The sequence below is a fragment of the Osmerus mordax genome, chromosome 19, assembly GCF_038355195.1.
Source record: "Osmerus mordax isolate fOsmMor3 chromosome 19, fOsmMor3.pri, whole genome shotgun sequence".
In the NCBI taxonomy this organism is placed as follows: Eukaryota; Metazoa; Chordata; class Actinopteri; order Osmeriformes; family Osmeridae; genus Osmerus; species Osmerus mordax.
Window position 1 is genome coordinate 3624111 of NC_090068.1, and position 22131 is coordinate 3646241.

At 40.8% G+C, this 22131-nt stretch overlaps 1 protein-coding gene across 2 annotated transcripts in view; it reads right to left on the reverse strand.

The window, feature by feature from the left end:
- Positions 1-16431, reverse strand: part of rcc1l (RCC1 like) — a 43471-nt gene extending 27040 nt beyond the window's left edge. For both annotated transcript variants that reach the window (XM_067257790.1, XM_067257789.1), the window contains exons 1-3: positions 15531-16431; positions 15125-15254; positions 14684-14812 (exon numbers count right to left, since the gene is read on the reverse strand). In XM_067257790.1, the coding sequence (XP_067113891.1) occupies positions 14684-14812; positions 15125-15254; positions 15531-15812 (541 nt within the window). In that variant the 5' untranslated portion in view covers positions 15813-16431. The remainder of the gene's footprint in view (positions 1-14683; positions 14813-15124; positions 15255-15530) is intronic.
- Between the last annotated feature and the right edge of the window lie 5700 nt (positions 16432-22131).

Below are 22131 nucleotides of genomic sequence, written 5' to 3' on the forward strand. Positions count from 1 at the left end.
TGGCTCTTGCAGCTGACAGCAAAAGTTCTTTGGTGATTTCTACCTTGTTTACACCCCCAACAGACATCAGGGGGGACATCTCCTTCTGATTCTCTACGATCATTTCCTTGTTGATTGAGAATCCACGCTCAACACTGGCCTGTCCATGAGACAGGACAAGCAGTACCTTCACCACATCCCACACTCTGGAAAATGATGGTTTCGTCCCCATTGTCTCGTACAGGAGGGTGTCCACCCGGTCTGTCTTGAGGTCAAACTCCCTGAAGTTGGCCTGAAGAGCAGGGGTCTCATTTATAAAGCTTGCGTACGCACAAAACAGGGCTGAAAATGTGCGTACGCCACTTTCCACGCAAAGGTTGTGATTTATAAAAAACAAACTTGACGGGAGAATGTGCGGTCCTCCACGCAAACTCTGACCCTCCCGTAGGCCTACGCACCTTTTGGAAACAGTTGGAATTAGCGACGCAGATGACCGTAGGCCTACTGTAGTCAGACTGCAGAAAGTAAATGTGGGAAGAACGATTACTCGTAATATTTATATATTTTGTTTTCCTCACACACGTTTTTTTCACTCGATTTCATCATTATCATGAAGATTTAATCCAGCAGTATTATTTTAGCTTGTACTGAGTGATATTTGTTCCATAAACACCTTGTACAATCAACTCAAATTTTAAATCAAAATTCAGCGCTGTCTCACCATCATATTGTCCACTACTGGAGTGCAGGAGGGGGAAATGCCCGACTGCATGGAATGCATTTAACATCACATATCCTACCTTTAAATAACTGCAGAATACAGTGTATAACTAAATATATTTATTTAATACTGTGCATATATCATCATATGTCAAAAACTGGAAATACAGTCGTTAAGCTCCCGCGCAATCGCTACACTCCACGTCATCGTTATCAGTCCAGACTTTAATAGATTACTGTTCATAACAAAACGCTTTTGTTTTCAAATTGTATCTCGACTCGCGGTATCACTGGCACAGTTGACACCGTTTTTTTTGTGCTCCACCAATAGGCTAACAGTGTCTGAGAAGTTGGCATGCGCTATGATTCACCGTAAAGAACAATCGCATGCCAGGGTCATGATGAGATACTAGATTAGCATTCATGAGGTGCTTTGCATTGACTATTTATGGTTAAAAATGGGCGTGTTCAGGGCGGGGTACAATTCTGATTACGTACGCACACTTGTGGGTAATCTGTTATTTATAAAGGGAACATTGCGTACAGGTGTGCGTACGCACGGTTTTATAAATCTGAATTTTTGTGTGCGTACGCCATTTTAGGCTTTTGGGCATATGTACACTTTTAGTAAGAATCCTACGCATAGTTTTATAAATGAGACCCCAGCTGAGTCACAAAACTCACTGAACTCTCGGAGGATGTCATCGCACACTGACTCGTCTACATGTTTGGCCTCAACAAGTGTGTGCAACATTCTTCGCATTTGGGGCACGCACAGATCGTTGGACACGGCCATGTGTCTTGGGTCAAGGCACTGCATGCTTCTCACCAGTTGGTTATGCACTGGACCCTTTTTCAGCAGCTTCAGAGTCAGAGTGATCAAGAGTTTCTTACAGTCCATCTTTATCTCCAGCACCTGCCTCTCTGAAATCTTCTTAGAAGACTTGAGTTGGTTTAGGGTGGTTTCTGCTGCAAATCCAATGTCAATCTTGTAAGAGTCTTTGTGCAGACTGCTGTCCTGAAAAGCAACATGGAGGAGCTTCAGTGTGGAGATGGCCTCCCTCAGGGTGTTTTCCTTCAGAAATCGTCCCATGAGCCCTTCAAATATTGACATGAAAATAATGATTAATTTCAAATATTTACATATACACATCTTTTACATTTTAATAGGTACAGTACAGAGAAAGTTTTAAAGTTGTTCAAATGCTCTACAAAGAAATATTATTTATCATAAGTTTTTATCATCAAGTTATGTGGCGGTGTTGTATTAACCTATTACATTTATCCAACATATTACTCCAAGACTAATTGAAATTGTCAAAATGTTACAAGACATTTAAAAGCCAAAATAGAATGTTGTTCTATTGCAATGCTTTAAACAAATATGAACATGTATATGTTTATGCTTACCTTTCATCAGTTTGAACATGTCCTCACTGAGGAAGGGAAGCATGGGTTTGTCTGTTTGGTAGGCGGTGAGGAATGGAGTGACTTCTCTTGCAACACTATTGAAGATTGCCACTTTCACTGTGGAGAGAGGATCTGCACAGCAGTCCTTCAGAGCCTCAAATGACCTTTGGATTGGGTAGTTCACCTTTTCCTACCATCTCAACATAGGCTTTTACATGCGACCAGAGCACCATTCCTCGTTCCGACACGTTGACATTTTCAATCCATCGGTGATTACAAAATCGAAGCATGTTGGTGCTGCAAACAGTTGCCGTCACAAAATCTTCGTGTCGAGCAGGGCAGTTGTGGAACAGCCAGTAAATGCTGGAGAGTGTGTGTTCAACTTCCCAACCTGTAGATTTTCATCCATCTCTGAATGCGTTGTGGAGTATATGCAACCCACATGAACCAATGTTGAGAAGCGACTTTCCCACATCCTTTTGCACACTCTTTTGGAGTATTTCGAACACTTTCCAGGTCACATTCGGGCCGTCCATAGAGATTTGGATAAGGTTGTTGACTCCAATCTCGGACAGCAGGTTGGTCATTTTCCCAACGACATCATGGGCAGATGAATGGCCCATGAACTCAGAGCCGATGTATTTGGTCTTCACATCGGCGCCATCCCATAGCCTCACATGCAAATCCATCTGTTTGGACTGTAAATGGTGGTCCAGGCTTTCGTCAAATAGCATTACATAGGCCCTTTGAGTCATCACGTTGGACAACGTGAGACTCTTAAAGTGGGGAGCGAGTCCGAACGAGCAGAGATACGCGCATTTTCTTTCGCCACAAGCAAATTGTTTTGCAATCTGGCTATCGGGGAACATTCTTTGAAAGGGCAGGCTGGCATCTTCGGATGATTTAAAAGAATAATGAGAATTTGCCACCTTCAGTGCCCACATTACCTCCGCAGTTAGGACTTCATTTTTTTGTCACAGCATCGGTTATCGACCCCTGCTTGGTAGCCGAAGAGAGAGACATGCTGCTAGGCGTAGCAGTTGACCGGTGATAGGTGCTGCTGTAGCTTTGCTAGCAGCAGCGCTCTGATGTTTGATACCTTTGGAATGGCTAGTTAATGCCGCTGTAGCAGAGCCAACAGACAAACCACCATCACACCTTTCCCCTACCCCCGACAAGGAGAAAGGGGGTTTTCCCCCTTGTCCTTATCTCCAGAGCAGGAGCTTCAAAGCTTCTGGCCCAGCATGGGGTCAGAAGGTAGACCAAAATGGCCTTACAGTATGGAGACAAAGGATTTTAAGGAAGAACTAACTTTTCTGGATTTACAAACATATTCTCAAGGACTACATGGCTCAGGGACACTATTTCAATGACAGTAGTTGATGTGTTATAATGTATGCTTTCCCTTTAATGCTGTGTTGATATAATTTGATGTTTTAATGTAACTTCCTTTACTGTTATGATAAATCAGTCAATCTTGATATCAAAATGATTTGAATCTACAAACTAAACCATTTATTAATGTTGTATTGTTATATTTTGAAGTATAAGCAATACATGGACATTTGAAATAGCTGAACTCTGAAAAGTTATCAACCACTTCACACCCATACGTCAATCTCAGGATGGACGCCCAGGTGAGAGTAACTGACCAATCAAAGAGTTCACCTCCAAAAGGATACCCCCTTTCGCAAGGATTATAAAACCTCGACGCACAAGCAATCCTGGCTTTTTCGCAAGGATTCACCGGAAGTGTTCACGACACATCTGACCTATCCTTCTCAATCAGCAACTCACTGGACCACTAGGAACTTGAACGAAAGATTCCTTTTCTCTAACCGTTTGACAACGACGAACGGAACTTTGACTCTTCTTCTTCAAACTGACAACAGTAACTGCGATATTGCTACATTTCTTACTTGTGAACATTGGCATATTGTGATTTAATTTGTTACGTTTGATTTTAGTTTGCAAATGATTTAACCTAACTTTCGTTAGGATTAGTTAACATACTCTCCCATTGCTCTCCAGAAGCCTCTCTCTCTCTCTCTCTCTCTCTCTCCCTTCCCCCTCCCCACGCGCTCTCAACCTACCATCTTGTACAAACCCTCATCATAGTTTAGGACCTACTGTATACAGTTCAACTCAACTCACTTTCAACTAACCTATAACTTCTCTGGTATTTGTTCATTATAATTACATTTCCTTAAATAAATCGTTGTTTATAATACTCGCGTTATCCCTCACGTTATCTGATCTGCTCTACTTTCATAGAAATTCACTACTTAAGATTAGACTGATTATTACGAAGGCTATTATTTCAATATTATTCAATAAGGTTTCCTCTATCCCTTTAACAATAAGAGGTGGTGCCCCCAAGAACTACATACTTTATCATAAATTAAGTATTGCTAATCTTAAACGAGCAAACCCCGCTACACCGCTCTCCCATGTTCGAAATGTTGAATGATTTTCCACCACACAACCGTCATTTTGCTCGTCCCGGGTCTTTCTCTGTTGTAACCCACATGTATCTTTCCATTCGTAGCCAAGCATCGTTAAATGTACACTTTCCTGGCATTTTTAAAGATCCTGCGGGCTTCCCTGAGTTACTGTTGCTATGGCCATCGAACTTTTCAGTTAGTATGAGAGCGTATGCCTGCTTATATTTTGAAAGTATTTCTTTTAAAAGCATGTAAATTATTTAAAACTCAGCAACATGAAAATATGATTATAACAACTTTCCATGAGTTCTCCAAAACCTTTGGGATTTTATTTTTTTCAAGCAGGCCTGGAAATAACCATTTTAAAATTACATTACTTTTCCAGGTTTTCCATGACCGTACGAACCCTGTATTTAGCACTAGCGTTGGTACCTGCATATACCTACAGCTGGCAGCTCAGTTTTTCTCCTAGATTCAGACCTAGCCCCGGTAAATTGTAGAGCTTGCTAACTACTACACTACTACACCCCACAATTTTCCCAGAAATATTTTCAGGCTTCAACCAGTGCTGCTCAAGCAGAAAGACAGGGTCAGGGAGATAAAGAGATTGATTCGTTAGGCATTGAAGAAAGAGGAGGACAGCATCCAACATGCTGCTGTGAGAGAGCCAGCTGAAGCAACAGGTGAGGTGGACAAACAGATGTAGAAACAGGCAGGTAAGAAACCAGGTCTCAGGATAAGGGAACTCATTTCTATTCTTTCGTTTCTGGCAGATAGGACTTAAATGGGGTGTGAATTTTGTATAGGGTGTTAAATGTGTGTATTTTGGTTTGGGCGTGTGATAAATTTTTTATTAATATTATTTAAGAGGATAAAGTTGTGAGTAACGAATTATTAAAGAATACATTATTTTGCCCCCCCCCCCCTCCCGGTCTGACATGGAACAACAAATTGGAACAGTACTTGGGATGAGACTGATGACGTTTCACAATTTACAAGAACACAATTACAGACAAAAATGCAGACTGCGAAAGACCTTTCGTCAGCGGGAACGGATCTGTTTTCCCAGAAGTCATTGCATTTCATTCTCCGTCCTTGTGATCTTGTAAGACCATTCTCATAAAGAATGTTCTTCTCAAGAACACAAGCATGTTCTTAGTGTTCTTCGGATTGATAAACGGCCATGAGAGTAGGGCTGAACGATTAATTGGGAGTCAGATGGCTGAGTGGTGAGGGAGTCGGGCTAATAATCTGAAGGTTACCAGTTCGATTCCCAGCCGTGCCAAATGACATTGTGTCCATGGGAAAGGCACATCACCCTACTTGCTTCGGGGGGAATGTCCCTGTACTTACTGTAAGTCGCTCTGGATAAGAGTGTAGCAGAGCCAACAGACAAACCACGTACCATCACACCTTTCCCCTACCCCCGACAAGGAGAAAGGGGGTTTTCCCCCTTTGTCCTTATCTCCAGAGCAGGAGCTTCAAAGCTTCTGGCCCAGCATGGGGTCAGAAGGTAGACCAAAATGGCCTTACAGTATGGAGACAAAGGATTTTAAGGAAGAACTAACTTTTCTGGATTTACAAACATATTCTCAAGGACTACATGGCTCAGGGACACTATTTCAATGACAGTAGTTGATGTGTTATAATGTATGCTTTCCCTTTAATGCTGTGTTGATATAATTTGATGTTTTAATGTAACTTCCTTTCCTGTTATGATAAATCAGTCAATCTTGATATCAAAATGATTCGAATCTACAAACTAAACCATTTATGAATGTTGTATTGTTATATTTTGAAGTATAAGCAATACATGGACATTTGAAATAGCTGAACTCTGAAAAGTTATCAACCACTTCACACCCATACGTCAATCTCAGGATGGACGCCCAGGTGGGAGTAACTGACCAATCAAAGAGTTCACCTCCAAAAGGATACCCCTCTTTCGCAAGGATTATAAAACCTCGACGCACAAGCAATCCTCGCTTTTTCGCAAGGATTCACCGGAAGTGTTCGCGACACATCTGACCTATCCTTCTCAATCAGCAACTCACTGGACCACTAGGAACTTGAACGAAAGATTCCTTTGCTCTAACCGTTTGACAACGACGAACGGAACCTTGACTCTTCTTCTTCAAACTGACAACAGTAACTGCGATATTGCTACATTTCTTACTTGTGAACATTGGCATATTGTGATTTAATTTGTTACGTTTGATTTTAGTTTGCAAATGATTTAACCTAACTTTCGTTAGGATTAGTTAACATACTCTCCCATTGTTCTCCAGAAGCCTATCTCTCTCTCTCTCTCTCCTCTCCCCTCCCCACGCGCTCTCAACCTACCACCTTGTACCAACCCTCATCATAGTTTAGGACCTACTGTATACAGTTCAACTCAACTCACTTTCAACTAACCTATAACTTCTCTGGTATTTGTTCATTATAATTACATTTCCTTAAATAAATCATTGTTTATAATACTCGCGTTATCCCACGTTATCTGATCTGCTCTACTTTCATAGAATTCACTACTTAAGATTAGACTGATTATTACGAAGGCTATTATTTCAATATTATTCAATAAGGTTTCCTCTATCCCTTTAACAATAAGAGGTGGTGCCCCCAAGAACTACATACTTTATCATAAATTAAGTATTGCTAATCTTAAACGAGCGAACCCCGCTACATATTGGAGCCCCGTACGAGGCTTTGAAACAGATTGAAATGAGCGATCTATAACTGAGATACATTCTCCGTCTGAAACCCACCCTCCCACCCTTTTGGTTAAATTAACGCTCCGTTGTATTTAACTATTCCCCCAGATAGCTACGGTTTTAAACACTGTTTGAATACTGTGCTGTGTACTCATTGAATTGGCTTTGTCAAGACAACTGGAGGATTGTATGGTAGCTATCTAGCTTCTGAAGCTACATTTGAGCGGAGGTACGCGCGTGCGCAGCGACACTGCGACCCGTCTCATTTAATTTTGTAAAATCTACAAGGCAGCGCTTCCAAGAGAAGGCATAAGAACCTTCTAACGAGTCATAACCACTACTTATATTGGTACCATACACGCTTCGAAAAGGTGTATTATAGTAGTGTTGGCCATTTGGGTTGAGTAAATCAACCAAGCAACTGATAAGTTGCCATTGTCTAGTTAGAGGAAGATAACAGACATTGATCAGTCCAAAAGGACTTTGATTTTGAAGGAGACTACGCAGTTCTCTACATTAAGCTATATGCTTCTACCTTGTTAAACAATTGGTAAATTGATTAACCTAGCTTTTTGGAAAAAGCTTCACTTTGTTTTGCATGTAATTCAACATTAATGTAAACACTCAACTTCTAGAATCAGTAAAGTAACAGTAAAATAATTATTGAGACAGGAGAAGCTGCTTATTTAAGGACCTTTATTGTTGCTTAACCGGAAATAGTTACCTTTCGTCAACAAAGACCTGTAATTTGAATTTCATTCCGCGCACTTAAAAGTGGAAGTTGTCAGAATATCGGCGCTGTTGACCATACTGAACTGTAATTCTATTTACCCCTCATCAATATCCAACTTTAACAACAATCGCTAAATAATAATTAAACGTAAAGTGTATTAATTTTAGTTTGCCCACTCTATCTGCGATCAGTCCAAAAGGACTTTTGTTTGGAAGTAGCCGAACAACGCAGCCTGTACTGCCACAATATTGTTAAACAATTCCTAAATTGATAAACTAGCTTTTCGAAAACAAGCTTCACTGTTTTTGCATTCAATTCGAGGTGAATGTAAAACCCTTGCCCAATTTAAAGCTACATTATAGATGCAGCAACAATTTGGTTCATTATCTGTTTGATTCTACAAGCTAAACCGGCTAACTTAATGTGCTATAGTATTTAAATACATTGTACTTTCTCAGTCCAGTTTAGGCTAAAACAAATCAACAGCTACTCAATCTAAATTCTCTAATCGTTTATAGATAATATAACAAGATTACTGAAATTAAGATTTAATATAGGCCTAAAAGAATAAATAATTTATTTGAATCTTTGATCCTGGATGGTGACTTTAATATTAATTTTAATTTCTGAATATTAATCTCAGTTTTTGATTGTTAATCTTTGAATATTAACTTCTGATTTTAATTTTAATATTAATTTGTAAAAAAATAAAAAAAAGGAGAAATTTATATATTTTTACCAAAAAGAAAACCACTACAAAAATAAAGTGCCTATCAACATTATCACAATAGCATTGTGTTAATAACTTCCAGTAGCCGAACCAAACATGTCTCACTTCACGGAAGCTGAGAAACTGATTGTCCACCTATCCAAGAAAGAAAACCCAAGATATGTGGAAACGCTGACCGATCTAAATTTCGATATGATCACCAGGAAAACTCAAGAAGTGGTCATAGAAAATGTAGGCCAAATATTGAGCAAATCCCAAATTGTCAAATGCCTATCCAGCCTCGGTCTCAACTATGCTGCACTACTCAGGTTATCAATAACAAAAGTCAACACACAATGGACACAGGCTCTCCAGGATCGAGAGGATGCTCTCAAGGCTGCACAAAGAGAACAAGAGCGCAGGAAACGATTGGAACAGGAAACCAGCGACCTGGCTGTTGAACTGGATAGAGCTAAAGCACAGCTAACGGAACAGGAAACACAGCTAATACAACAGGAAATAACCCTCAAAGATGCCCTTGAAGCGAAAGAAAGAGAACGGGAACGACTGGAACAGGAAGCCAACGGCCTAGCGGAAGAACTGGAAAGAGCTAAGACACAGCTAACGCAACAAGAAAGTACCATCAGGGATGCCCTCATGGCTAAGGAAAAGGAACAAGAATTACGGGAGACACTGCAACAGGAAGCCAGCGGCCTAGCTGAGGAACTGGAAGAACTGAAAGAAGAAATGCAGGGGGTTCAGAAAAGCAACAAGGACTCAGCATCACTACTGAAAAACACAGAGAAGGTATTGGATGAAACTAATGGAAAAATAGCAGACTACGACCACTTAAAAGAAGAATGCCACGCTCTCCACACAAAAATCCAACTCCTGTACCAAGATCTCGCGCACGCCACAGCTGATCGGGGGATGATGAGGGACGAGTTACTTGAAGCAAGAACTGAACAACTATCTACCCTTCAAAAGCTGTACAAAGCGACCGCCACAATCCAGCCCATAGATGATCCAAACAATGACGGAAGAAGGAGACCAGAAGATGCGGAACAGCTGAGCAGGAAACGGGACCAGAAAATGGAACTACAATCCCAACCTGAACGACACGCTCAGACCACAGCCCCAAACAGATGGGATAACGATGATGAACCCTCACGTTCAGCCTATCCACAAAATGCATGGGAAATGCATGACCTGCCACCAGCAGTGTCACTAAATCTGCTATTGAAAATGAGCAGGAACATAGAAAAGTTTGATCCAGACAATCCCACTCAGAGCATTGTGATGTATCTGGAACAACTGAACTTTAATCTCGATCGCCTACCTAGAGCTACAGACGCAGACAAGCTGTACCTGTTGAAGAGCACCTCTTCCAGCTCAATCAGAGCCCTGCTTGACAGGCAACCAGCTGGAGAACGCCACAGCTATGACATGGCTTGCCGGACCCTCAAGGCTTGGCACTCAGAAAGTAAAGGCTCCTGCTGCACTACTGCCCTGCACACAAAACAAAAGGCCAACGAAAACCCAAAGACATTCTATGAGAGGTTCCGGAAAACCTATTTTGCAACAGAAAACCAACCCGGAGGAGAAGAAACTCCCATGTTCAAGTCAGTGTTCATCAACAACCTCTCCCAATCCATAAAACCCTTCATGACGACCTTCGCGAACCAGGAAACCATGACGGCTCTGCAGCTGAGAGACATGGCATATAAATCATGGGCGAACAACAATCGATCTCAAGACTCAAATGTCCATGTGGTGGAATCAGACTCACACCTACAACTAGAAGGAAGAGAACTCCCGAGACCCTACGAACCCAGACCCGCCTACAAGCAACCCTCCTATAATGCACGAGACCACTCAACAAGACCCGAACAATATCAAAACAATTACAACAGACAACCCGACAACAACTATGGATACAAACAACACTCCTATCACGCAAGAAACCACTCAACAAGACCCACACCGTACCAAAACGAACACAACAACCCTGGACGACACCAGGACAACTATAACAAAACAAACAAACCCCAAAAGTATCAACAAAAAGAAAAACGTGAAGAGAACATAGAAATCATGAAGAAAAACCTTAGTGACATACTAAGAAAATTGGATGAAGCAAACAAAAAGGATCCGTCAGACCCAGCATGACTAGAAGGCCCCAACACGGAAAACACACCTCAAAGGCTCCCCATTGGATGGAAGAAAGGGAAGAGGACCCAAAAACACCACAAACCCACAAGAAGACAACCTCCAGAAACAACAACACACAAACAAGCCCCACAGTTACACACATTTCTGGGTGAGCTTTCCAGAAAAGGAAGAGCTAACCGAAGCTATGTCCCCATCACACTTGAAGATGAAGTGCCCTGCGAAGGATTGCTGGACACGGGTGCAGAAATCTGCCTGATTGCACCCACCTTGGCCGCTCAGCTAAAAGAAATAGCCAGATCAAACAGAAGATGGATTAAAAGTGAAGATAGTGAATTCAACATCACAAGCTTCACCCAAAACAAAGCTCCAGTCACAGAGACACTGTACTTGAAGCTAACATTTGGGGAAATGTCCCTAATCCACCCCATCCATGTCTCACCGCTTGAGACCGAAAAACTGCTGATTGGACACGATCTACTCAACAGACTGGAACCCCTCATTGACTTCAAACGAAACAAGATGTGGACCCACATCAAGAAGCCCTATCCACTGCCTCACCCTGAAGTCCAGAACACAGTCTTCACAGTGGAAGGGGGGGGACATCCCACGTCTGATCCACATCTCTCAGAAGAGGATCCGATCCATGGGTTAGATGGCCGCTCCAGACCGCCCCAGAGCTACGCCACTCACCCATCGAGACACAAGGTTCAAAGAGAATCAGCACAACGCCATGACCGTCGGGTGCCATCAGAAACCCACCTGCGACGAGAAGCATCACAAGTCCAAAAGAAGTCACATGATGCCAACTGGATGAGAGTGCAGAAAGTAGGAAAACCTACCATGGCCGACAAGCATCCCAGAAGAAGCACCCCAACTGTGACAAGGTGGCACAACCCCCGGAAGAAAACACCGCTACTCGCGGACAACAGGCCATGCACAGAGGCCTGGCCTGGCCTTATACCAGCAACCTGACCCTGTCAAACTGCTGATGAAACAGGTGCACAACAGGTGCCTTGACCAAAGTGTCTCAAAGTCACAAAAACAAACCCTCCTTTAAACCAAAATAATAGGCAAACACCGTCACAAGACGAATATGGCTCCACCAATCTACCAATATTTTTATTTTTATTTCTTAAATCTGTTACCAGAAACCCAACATGATTTACTTTGAGGTACTGTCAAAAGGAATGCCTTAGAGCTACCGCCGCATAAGCCACCTTCCCTGGCCCCTGACAAATAAGACCATGACTCCAGGAAGTCAAGGCACCCACTTCCACTTCTATCTCTCTTTTCTTTCCTTCCATTCTAAGAAACTTAGTAATAAGACCCAAGTTAGCGCCCATTGATTCCTACATTGTTTAGTGTCCACTAATGCCAATGTTTACAGTTGAAATGCTGTCGTAGTGTCGTGTTTGTCTTTTCTCTGCTCTTCTTACGTGCCAACAGCCCAACGACGTCGAGTCATCGGACGTTGCCAGCAGGGGGATATGTAGCAGAGCCAACAGACAAACCACGTACCATCACACCTTTCCCCTACCCCCGACAAGGAGAAAGGGGGTTTTCCCCCTTTGTCCTTATCTCCAGAGCAGGAGCTTCAAAGCTTCTGGCCCAGCATGGGGTCAGAAGGTAGACCAAAATGGCCTTACAGTATGGAGACAAAGGATTTTAAGGAAGAACTAACTTTTCTGGATTTACAAACATATTCTCAAGGACTACATGGCTCAGGGACACTATTTCAATGACAGTAGTTGATGTGTTATAATGTATGCTTTCCCTTTAATGCTGTGTTGATATAATTTGATGTTTTAATGTAACTTCCTTTCCTGTTATGATAAATCAGTCAATCTTGATATCAAAATGATTCGAATCTACAAACTAAACCATTTATGAATGTTGTATTGTTATATTTTGAAGTATAAGCAATACATGGACATTTGAAATAGCTGAACTCTGAAAAGTTATCAACCACTTCACACCCATACGTCAATCTCAGGATGGACGCCCAGGTGGGAGTAACTGACCAATCAAAGAGTTCACCTCCAAAAGGATACCCCTCTTTCGCAAGGATTATAAAACCTCGACGCACAAGCAATCCTCGCTTTTTCGCAAGGATTCACCGGAAGTGTTCGCGACACATCTGACCTATCCTTCTCAATCAGCAACTCACTGGACCACTAGGAACTTGAACGAAAGATTCCTTTGCTCTAACCGTTTGACAACGACGAACGGAACCTTGACTCTTCTTCTTCAAACTGACAACAGTAACTGCGATATTGCTACATTTCTTACTTGTGAACATTGGCATATTGTGATTTAATTTGTTACGTTTGATTTTAGTTTACAAATGATTTAACCTAACTTTCGTTAGGATTAGTTAACATACTCTCCCATTGTTCTCCAGAAGCCTATCTCTCTCTCTCTCTCTCCTCTCCCCTCCCCACGCGCTCTCAACCTACCACCTTGTACCAACCCTCATCATAGTTTAGGACCTACTGTATACAGTTCAACTCAACTCACTTTCAACTAACCTATAACTTCTCTGGTATTTGTTCATTATAATTACATTTCCTTAAATAAATCATTGTTTATAATACTCGCGTTATCCCACGTTATCTGATCTGCTCTACTTTCATAGAATTCACTACTTAAGATTAGACTGATTATTACGAAGGCTATTATTTCAATATTATTCAATAAGGTTTCCTCTATCCCTTTAACAATAAGAGGTGGTGCCCCCAAGAACTACATACTTTATCATAAATTAAGTATTGCTAATCTTAAACGAGCGAACCCCGCTACAAGAGCGTCTGCTAAATGACTAAATGTAAATTGCGTTTGCGATTAATATCGCGATGGGATAGAACGCGATTTTGTAATCGCAAAGGCTGCGATTTTACTTTGGTCATGTGACATGCGAGAGCAACGCAGTTTGCAGACGAAGGATCAACTTTGGAAGCTACACTGTACCTTGACCCGATTATGGCCTCAGGCTCGACAGAACCTGAGACTACAGCCAATTTTGCCTTTAAAAAAAAGATGCTGTGCAGTGTCAAGTATTGTGTAAAACCTGCCTGGCTAACGTTGCTACCTCACGGGGCAACACCACCAACCTAATTCGGCCCTAAAAAAAACACCACAAGCCATGTACGATGCATAGCTAAAATTCTGAACACCAGTGTGTCAAATAAGCCAAATAACACCCGACAGGATCACTGATCGAAATGTTTCAAAGCCTAACTCAATGTAGCCTACTACAAAATTACTCAAGCAGTAAGCGTTCATCACAAAATATATGATACCCCTCAGTGATACACATACAGTAGGATCACTATGGCTGACGGTGCCATACTGTTTCTGTTAGGCTACTGAGTGGATCAGAAATGTTCAGACAGTGTCTTTTTCTTTTAAGATTAAACCTTTAGATGCGTGTGAGTTCTAAATATTTCCGACTGTCTCCACAGCGCAAGTTATTTTTCCAAAACGGTAGCTATAGCTAGCTAGCTTTAGTCAAGAAAGTGCTTACGTTTCTAGTTTAGCTTTGATTTACCAAAATATTTTCGATGAGGTAAACTACAGGCGGTATGTTCTCCTTAGTTTTACTGAACTTTGTGTGTTATGTTGCTGACTGGAGATAAGTAGGCTAGTATATATCTATATTAATAATACATCATAATAATCGCATATTAAATGCAATTGCAAATTAATCCCGATTATCTTATTTTCCGAAATTGTTCAGCCCTACACGAGTGCCAAATTTCTGCGGGAAACCCTGAAGTTATAGTAGGATTTTAGTATTCCTCACCTCCCTCTGAGTCTGTCAGGATCAGTGAGTGGGCACGTCCGCAGGCCACCTGAACCACCCTGGTCTTCTGAGGCTTGTCAAGAGGCAGCGCCACTGGGGAGGGCTCCAGCACATAGTCATAGCTTTTATCTGGAAAGACAGTGACAATTAAGCAACAGCTCACGATAGGCCGTGGTTTCTTGGTTGACAAGCTGTGTCGCTGACATAAGAAAAATAAATGAGGATATGAGGATAGGGAAGTGATCTAAGTCTTACAATTCAATTCAACTTTATTTCGCCAGGAATTTGATTTGGTATTCTCCATGCAGGCTATAGCATCACAAATAGAACAGCAAGACAAAACAGAAAAACAATACAAGGACAAATAGTACCAGTATGAGCAAAATAATAAATAAGATACCTCCATTCTTATTTATTATTTTGCTCATGCTCATCGCTTACGGCGATCATGTTGGGTGCGTTGGAAGCCCAGCTGAGAGTCTTTGTTGAGGCCCATTCCCCACACTTTGGCAAGGTCCTTGGTGTTGGAGGAGAGTACCGTGAACCCATACCCACAGGCTGCAGAGGTTATCTATGGAAAGACACAAGTTTTTCATTATAATAGTCTATGGCGATTGTTACTAATAAATAACATTATTTTCTTGTTTAAAGGGTTTCTAGCTCATCATGTTAAAACTATCATAAGGTACAATTTGTCTGTTTGGAAATTTGACAACCGAGCTTCTCCTCTGCCTAAATCTAAGATAGATGTATTTCACACCTAGTACCAAATTGCTGCGCAGCAACACTCTATTCTGCCTTGAAATCTCAAGACAAGAAGTTGTTTTATGTCAATGAAACAGCTTACCTGATGCTCTGTCTCAAGACGATAAGGTGTGAGCTGATATTTTCGAGGCTTTTTCCTGCCAGTGTCAGGAACCACAAAGCTGGGGATACCAAGAGCACCGGTGTAGCTGAAACCCCACACATAGACTTTGTGGTTTGCCTTCCGGTGCTTTCCAAAGTACTGAAACATCGGGCCCTCATTCTTTTCCTCGCGTGTTGTGGGGGCACTGCTGGTTGCTGCATATCCACGACTCCTAATTCGACACCATTGTCGTGACCAATGGCGAACGCAGACCAGTGACATTTTCTCAGAATATTAAATTGTTATCAGCTATATCACCAGCCAGCACTAAATCTAAATACAAAAAAGAGTGGAGAACTTAACTTGGCCATTAGTTAGGCAAGGTTCCAAAGAATTATGGTGTAACGTCTCAGTAATCGCAAACATTTTTGCTTTGAAAACATTAGGAAAAGACAGCTAGGTTAAAGATAATAGAAAGCTATTTAAAGATGATATTATGTTCGTTAATCTGAGTTAGTTAAGAGTTGTGTTAATGTCTTAACTATTCTAGGTTATAGTCTCCGTACTAATTTGAGAAACAGAAACGGATCAATTGTTTGCGAATCAGAGGCATGTTTGCGATGGAGGCAGCCATGACAGTCAACTGTGCACTTTCCCCTTCGACCCAGTAAAAAACAACAACAAACGCCATGAGGAGCTACCACCTATTGGCCCGGAGTGTACTCACACTGTCAAGTAGTGACGTGTCGTTCATGAACGATTCGTATTTTTTTTTACAAGGACTCGGGAGTAACGAGTCGTCTCAAAGAGTGATTCGTTCATTTTCTCGTGGCCGCGCATCGGGACTGTTGCACTGTTGTTCGGGGAAACAGAAATTATTCGTTCATTTTCCGACTGGGTCTTCGGGTCCGAGTCAATAGTTCGACTTCATGCAGCGCCTGCAGCCGCTTGCAGCCCGGCAGACATGAAGCAGCCATAGACTTATATCAGAGAATGTCTAATATATAAACAGGCTTCTGCTCTGCTTATATTGAATAGACACAGCCAGGTTTGTCTTCCAAGATGGCGTCCCCATTCGTTGGCGCAGTGAGGCAAGCGAGAGCGCGAAACGGACCACGCCATCTTTCCAGTTCCGGCTCGTCCGGTCTTGCGCAGAAGAGTGGCTCACCTTTTTTTCATTTTTTTTTCAGTAATAATTTTAATTTAAATCCAGTACTGAAATACAAGCAATGAGAAACGTTACAAACAAATTAGCTAAATAGTAGCATCACAAGTACGGTATATGACAATAACAACAATAAAACCTCAAGGGACAAACAAATATTTATCAATTTAAGTGTTTTTTTGTTGGTAGAGTATTGGATTGTTTTAAAGTATTGATCAATTTATTTTTGCAAGACAAGAAAACAGTTTTTTTTTACACTAAATTTACATTTATGGATATGAAATTTGGCAAGTAATAAAACAAAATTAATTACATAAAATGTATCTTTGTTACTTCCATCAAAGGAAAGAAACCAAACAATACATCTTTCCACAGAAGTACAAAGTCTGTGTAAATATTTTCAATAATACATTTTGAGAGATTTAGCCAAAGTTTTTTAGTATGAGTACAATGCCAGAACAGAACCACTGTCTCGTGGCTCGCCTTTTTCCTAGCTCCGAGACTTGTGCACGCTTGCAACTAGCTGTACACGTCATACTTTGTGACAACCAGTCGCGAGCGTGTGAGCTAAGGCATTGCAGTGGCAGAATGGGGTACAAGTCTGATCAAGAAGCAGATAGTGAAGTTTACGAAAATCAATGTTATTAGTAGTATTACTTTCACTTGTTTTTTAGAAATATAGGCCTATTCTAGATGGACATACATTCCACATACTACTCAGACTCACCAAATATACTATGTTCTTTTTGCTTTGTGTTTTTAGTATGACTGCTTAAGCATTGTGTCGGATTAAAGACACTGTAAACTTGAATATCTGGCTCCGTCGTTGTTCTAGCTTGGCAAAGGAAGCTAAACTAGAGAGGGTACAATTTCTGGGGAAATTGTAGGGTGTGCTTGCTTGTGTCGGTTGCACAGGGGTCCGTTTTTGAATGACATTTTTACAACTGATATTTCTGTATATTTTATATAAAAATGCATACTTATTATTTATAAAGATTACATAGATTTAAAAGCATTTTTTTTTGCTGCTCATTTAGAACTGAAAATACGAGTGAAGTGTAGAATGAAATAGATGTCTTCTCATTTCAGAGGCAGCCTCATCGTTGAATCAAAACGAATAAATTTGGCAGACCGGTGTAAAAATTGACCTAATCTCTATGACTTAAACGTCATTTTAAGTTTTTCCCTTCTCATGATATTTTCAGGCATTTAGCCTACTCATTGCATTCATTCATTAATAAAGAACCCCCTTTGAATATTATTCTACGACGTTACCCAGTAGTAGAAGATGGAATCGCGATTCAAACAGTACCATCTGCTAACTGAAAATATGCCCCCCAAAACGTAAATAAGCTTGACATTTATTTAGTGGAAAATCGCAAAATCGTAAATTGTACTACTACGGTACAGTACTGTACTGTACCGTAGTAGTACAATTTACCGGGGCAGCTTCTCCACACAGGGCTATATCGCATTTTGCATTGTTACTGACAATGATCGCTACCAGTGAGCTTTTTATGAATGAGCGATTTTCCACTAAATAAATGTCAAGCTTATTTACGTTTTGGGGGGCATATTTTCAGTTAGCAGATGGTACTAGACTACTGCTGTGTTCGTCTTTGTAGCGATTGCGTTGGTTGAATTGGATTTAACGTTCCGTTGTACGGTTTAAGCTGAAATTAATTATTTTCATGAACAGATTGACAACGTTTAGGCTGTGGCAATGAAGTTCAAGTTAGTAGTTAGACTTTTGATTTAAGTAAGGGGAGTGCCGAACATGTTCTGTCGCCGTTTGACTTCCTAAACAGCTGTGTAGTGTAGATGTAAGTTGGTTTGTTGTTTAACTGGTTTGAAACCACAGGTAATGGTAATTTCACCAACAAATCGTTTACTAATGTCAGAATAAATCCTACAACGAAAATGTATATGTGAGGAATGTTTATTTTAACGATTGAAAACAGATAACGCTACATCATAGACCACTGTAGTATGTGTTGCCCGGGCAACACAGGCTAATGTCATGATGCTAATACTTCAGTGAAATAGTAGACTACTGTTTCCGAAAGTAGATGTACTTCCTTAATAATATCAGCTTATACTGTACATTACACATCACAATTGTGTGTCATATCACAAAGTAAAATGAGTAAATAGTTATCACCCTGGCCTCTTTTCTTGTGGCGTTTCTGCAGCTGCCTTGCAGTAAAGCTATAGTTAGCCTAGCTATCCCCCAAGTTAACAGATGCGAAACGAATGTTCTGCCAAAGGTAGTCACGCGTGTTTTCGTGACGTTAGTGACATAGTGACGTTAGTAACGTCAGTGACTGTGGCTAGCAAATTAGCCACCGTTAGCTTCACTTTTCGCCACAAAAACTTAACTTCAGCCTAAACCATGCAACGGAACGTAAATTCCAATAGAAGCAACTTAATCGCTACCAAGACGAAACCTTTGACACCTACTTTGTCTATGTAGGCCAAATATTGACTGAGTTTTAGGGGGGCAAAAAGAATAATAATAATAATAATATATATGTGAGAGAACAAAGGTTGTGCCCTTGCCGAAGGCAAAGCACACCCAATTAAATAAGCCTATAAATATGTTACTATTATAATGATGTTGAGTGTTGCTTTACTATTAGGTGCATTCAACATGGACTGACTTCATGCAGCGCCGCAGCCGGCTGCAGGCGGCTGACTTGAAACAGTGAATTCTGGTTAGACTTTTTGTCTGACCTGAGACGGCGCCGAGGCTAGGTCACTGTGACGTAGCCATCAAAGTACCGTGAGATCGATTCGAGAACTGCCGGCTGTGTAGCCGAGCGCATTTTGTCAAGTGCAACTGCACGGGTTCTAATGACGACACAGCTATTTCATGATTGGCCAGACTCACACAACTTTGACGCGTGTTTTGTAATTATTCTGAGGCCTTCAGTTTTGCCAATGTTCAAATCCGGATCAAACAGTTGAATTGAATTAAAAAATTTCTGAAGAAAGGGTTTTAGTCTAGTTAGTTACTATGTTTAATTATAAATTAAGTAAATTAAGCAAACAGCGCTTGATCGGCGTCAACATAGCAAACCACGAGAAGCTGGAATGTCCGACGTCACAGAGCCGTTTTTAACTCCTTCCCGACTGCAAGCAGCTACTCTCTTGCCGGTCGTTTCATGCAGCCGCAGTCCATGTCGAACGCACATATTACTAGCTTACAGTTATTGTTAATGCCATCATTGTGGTTTTAACTGGCATAACGTGACATAACCATAACAATATTGTGGTTATCAGACATGATTTATTCACCTTCGTCTTTGCTCCAGAAGACGTCAACAATCTATAATGACGCCTTAACTTTCCACAATATCACTTATTATATTAGGCTATAATTACGTTTGTCATGCCGTGAACATAACGTTCATTTAAAATGGTTAAATCTGCTTTAAAATACCGTAAATAAACTACAAACAACCGTCATGTATGTGTGCACCTTTTTGTAAAACTGGCTACAGCAAATGCAGGCAACTGTAGATTATCAAGCCCTTTCTCCTTGTGATCATTCAGCTCAGGTAAATCAGCGATCGGCTAATAATGTTCCCTTTTGTGCTTGTGCCCTGTTCATATCCGCAAGCACATTTGCAGGCAACCTTTCTTGGCATAAGCAAATAAATGGGGTCTAAACGCATTTCGGATTGGTTTCTGTTACGTCCCTCGCCCTGCTTGTATGTGTGTTCTGTGTTGTTGTGTGCTTGTGCACTGCAGTGCTGCATGAAGTCGAACCCCCCCAAAAGAGGTAAAAACAACAGGTCGGGGGGTCGATATATATATAGTGCTTACCTGTAATCATAAATATTACTTTACGCCCTGGAGAAGTTGACCCCCCCGAATGTTATTGTATAATTCGCACTCTGAATGGTAGAACAATATATCATACTGTGGCATTTGAATAAAAAAACGTACAGATATAGCCTAAATATGACAATGAAAGTATTTTTGACGTTAGTAATTATGTTATAATGTATAATGTTATATGTAATACATAAATTATGTATAAAAGTAATTTAAAAATCTGACCACAATAAAGGAAAATGAGTAGTAATACAATCCATCATATAGAATTCTACAAAAAATGTACTGCTCATCAAATTTGGTTTGATTGTTTTTTACCAAAATTATGTTAAAAAAAATACAGTGCAGAGTTAAAACTTCCACCACATATCACCCAGTGCAAATATATACAACACAATCAACCTTTACCTCAAAAGTTCAGTGCAACACATGACATTTCAAGCCCTCCCTCCGCCAACCTAAAACACTCCAGTAAAGTGAGGAAAAACTCCCCACAGCAAAAAACTATTTAGAGAAAAATACTAGGAAAGAAACCTCGGGAGGAACCATTTGATGGGGTATCCCCTCCTCCATGGACGGTTGGGATGCTGCAGGTTGGGCTTGGTGCCTGTGTGCTGGTAGTGCAGTGTCTCTGTGCATGTGGTGAGGATTCCTGTGATGTCCAGGTGGGTGGGGTCAGTTGTTTAACTACTTGCTCTTATGTTTCTTCCCATTGGCACTTTGTTGCTTATCACAGTGTATGCTCATGTTTTGGCTTCCTGCAATGTGGCAATTTGTGGCTATCTCATTGTTTATGATCATTGACCTATGCACTTTTTGTAAAGCTCTCTCTTGGAAGTCGCTTTGGATAAAAGCGTCTGCTAAATGAATAAATGTAAATGTAAAGGAAGATGGGAAACTAAACAGTGTATTAACATGAACCAAATAATGCCAATACAATTAGAATTATAGTTATTTGACTCTATGGGTTAAATCAGAGCAAGAATGGTCAAAGTAAGGTTAAATAAAATAAACATTTAATAACATTGCAAATGAATGAAATCAATTACAAGACAAACATGTTGCAAAATGAAGGTAACTCTTACCTACGCTACCATAATTATTGTAAATCAGAGAAACAGCAAGAGGTGAGCAAAGAGAATGAGTACAAGGACAAGCCAGAGGTGAGGAGAAGGTCTCAGGAGATCAAGAATCCACAGAACAATGCTTCATCTTTCCCGCTATACACAAGAACAACCAATCAGACCATTTCTTGACCCTTCTTTAAGGTGTGTCAGAAATGTGTTTTAATCACCGGAATGCAAAGTTGCGGGACTATATGAGTCATGTTGTATACTGTTTGTTTGGGTTTGTTTGTGCTGATGGCAGCGAGCACCGGGAAGGCTGGTGGTGTCACCACATCGTTTTTCTGTGTTTTGGGTATGTGTTTGGGTATAATTTAGAATTAATAAATTAATAATAATTCTGTGTTGTTGCCTTGTCCTATGCTGTATTATTTGTGTTTTCTAGATGTGATCTATGTCTCGGTTTCCTTGAGCATTAATACAACATCCCAATAAGCGCATACAGGGTTTATCCTGCATAGAGAAAATTTTG